This window comes from Stegastes partitus, unplaced genomic scaffold (genome assembly GCF_000690725.1).
Source record: "Stegastes partitus isolate 25-593 unplaced genomic scaffold, Stegastes_partitus-1.0.2 Scaffold137, whole genome shotgun sequence".
Taxonomy (NCBI): Eukaryota; Metazoa; Chordata; class Actinopteri; family Pomacentridae; genus Stegastes; species Stegastes partitus.
The window spans coordinates 130,237-132,832 of NW_007577868.1; the positions used below are offsets into that span (position 1 = coordinate 130,237).

The 2,596-nt window shown below is 38.2% G+C and overlaps 1 protein-coding gene and 1 long non-coding RNA gene across 2 annotated transcripts in view; one reads left to right on the plus strand and one right to left on the minus strand.

Moving 5' to 3' along the window:
- Positions 1–2,596, minus strand: part of LOC103355195 (uncharacterized) — a 26,645-nt gene that overhangs the window by 5,989 nt on the left and 18,060 nt on the right. The window lies entirely within an intron of this gene.
- Positions 203–2,596, plus strand: part of gsap (gamma-secretase activating protein) — a 55,712-nt gene continuing 53,318 nt past the window's right edge. Inside the window, exon 1 of the mRNA XM_008278894.1 lies at positions 203–521. Coding sequence (XP_008277116.1) covers positions 434–521 — 88 coding nt within the window. The 5' untranslated portion in view covers positions 203–433. The remainder of the gene's footprint in view (positions 522–2,596) is intronic.

The window sequence follows — 2,596 nt, forward strand, 5'->3', positions numbered from 1 at the left end:
TCTGTCCCCAGTCAGAAAGTCCAGCGTTGGGACAGAACCATGACACACCTCTGTGAAGCGCCTGCCGGAGCTTCCCGCGGGGCGGTGAGAGATTCCAACCCGCTGGACGGATGCTCTCCTCGGCCTATGGCAGCGCCTATCCCCGCTGTGTGATCCCGGAGGAGGGAGGAGCGAACTTTGGGACGGCATGACATTTCCGCATGTCAATAGAAAAAAGACAACAACACATTTTTGAAGTGATGAGGAAACAGTAGAAAGTTAAATATATACCTGTCACCGCTCTGCTGCGTTCACTGGAGTCCAAAGTTAGCAAACAGACTTTCGGTCACATGATGTGAAGCAGCCGCAAGGTGCTGCTTCTTCTCCGGGACTGCTCTCAATAGAAAGGGGACTTTTTCTGTGTGTGTGGTGAAAACTGGAGTAAGTCGTACTTATGCTGAAGTTGAAGCCGAAGTTTGACCTGCACAGAGATGTTGTGTCGGACATCCTCAGGAAGGAGGCGTCGGTGTGTCGAGTCAAAGGTGAGGCGTTCAGGTGTCAATGGTCAGCGTCTATTTTCGGTTTATTTCCTCATTAGCGAACAGCTAAGCTAAAGAAATCTGGCTCAACTAAACTCATTTTTGTTGCTTTTTCTATAACCAGTCCGAAAGTTTACAATTATAACCAATAAAGTAAATCTCTCGGTGCTTATTTTAAGCTAGCTGTACCCAACTTTAGCTTCAGTTAATAATCACGTTTCTGTAATTACAACCATATTCTGTGCATCGGACACCAGATGGCGCTGTTTCACTGCGCACCTTTACCTCACATACCCTCAGAAAGAACGAAAACAAACACTCCTGCATGTCCTAAAGATCTTTAAAACGTTTAAAAAAAAATGAAGTTACATTAACAATATAAAAGAATGGATAGAAATCGATATAATTGATGGAGAAAATGCACCAAAAGAAGGAGTTGCTCACATATACTTGCATTAAATTGGAGAAAATCTCATGATAATTTGCTTTTTTAGTGTCATTTACTGGTGCATAAGACTGCAGGATCAAATATCAAATATTATACAGTATCTAGACATTAAAATCGTACGGTAGGATATTTTGCATTTGTATTTGTATCTAGATAGATAGATAGATAGATAGATAGATAGATAGATAGATAGATGGATAGATGCTTTATTTATCCACTTGGGGAAGTTTAAGGTATTCAGTAGCGCACACATTACATTTAAGAAAAGTAAGGAAAATATGGAGAAAATAGAGTGCAAATTGTGCTGGTCGAAGAAATAAGGTGCAAAATCGTGCTGGTATTTGACAATCAAAAACAGTATTAATATGTCTACATACAATATTACAGTAAAAATAGTAATATTAATAGCAAATAGATGATGAAAATGTAGAAAATGTAATGATGATAGTGTCAAGGGCTGCAAGGTGGAAGGGTGGTTGGCATCGCTGCCTCGCAGCAAGAAGGTNATGCTGACATGTAACCATGTACTTGAGTGTCCACGAGTCCACCAGCAAAGAAAACTTCTCAGAAACACAATCTGCCACATGACGCAGGCTGGACGGACGTGTCTGACAACGTGACGCCGTCCTTTAAAACCGAGCCCTTCAGGAACAGCGAAACAACAATCCACAGGCAGCATCGACAACATCATTACCTCTATGTGTGTCGCAGATTGTTATTGACTTGTAATTTCTGGCCTGTGAACCCACTATAGATCTGCAAATGATCATTTCCAACACAGTGCACACTGAGTTGTTTCCTGACGTCTGTTCTACTGTGTGTCGGAACAACGAATACTTCATCCGCTGTGTTGAAATGAACAGATAGAAATCAATCAAATATGACATGCTGCGTTTACATTGATATTTAGTATTGTTTGATTTTGTTGACTTTCTTTCTGCATTGATTTCCCTATGTTTTTATCTTATTTTATTTTACTACCCTAATATTCTGTGTTGTCTTTTTTGCTTTGTTTACCCTCTTTGCTGAATATTCATGCTGCTGTAACAACTGAATTTCCCTTTGGGGACTAATAAAGTCAGTCTAAGTTTGTGTATTTAATAAGTAGAGAAATGCTCTTTATGTTTATTTATGTGGCCCATAAAGGAATTATTGACCTTATTGTTTATGTAGAATAGAATAGAAATACTTTATTGATCCCTAACGGGGAAATTCTGTTGTTAATAGCAATCAGAAAGAGTAAAGTGATAAAAAAAATACAAAAAATAGACAATAAATATAATAGAAAATTATACTAAGATATAAAATGCACAATAAAGTGGAAAAATATACTATAAATAAAAATGTGCTAAATTGAAAAATCACAAAGAAGGGACAAATGATAAGAATATACAGAGGATGAGGAAATCAGAGTCTGGTGCAACATGTCCAAGTAATGCAGTGGACAGATATCTATGATTAGACTAATTTTAATTAAAAGAAAAAGCAAATTTGCAGATGCAGAAGGACTGTGTAAAGTGTAATTTAGAAAGTCACTAAAGCCATGAGACAAATGTAGTGGAATGAAAACTACAATATTTGCCATAAAGCTGCATGACTGCATACATCTATGACACCAGATGTCTGCGCA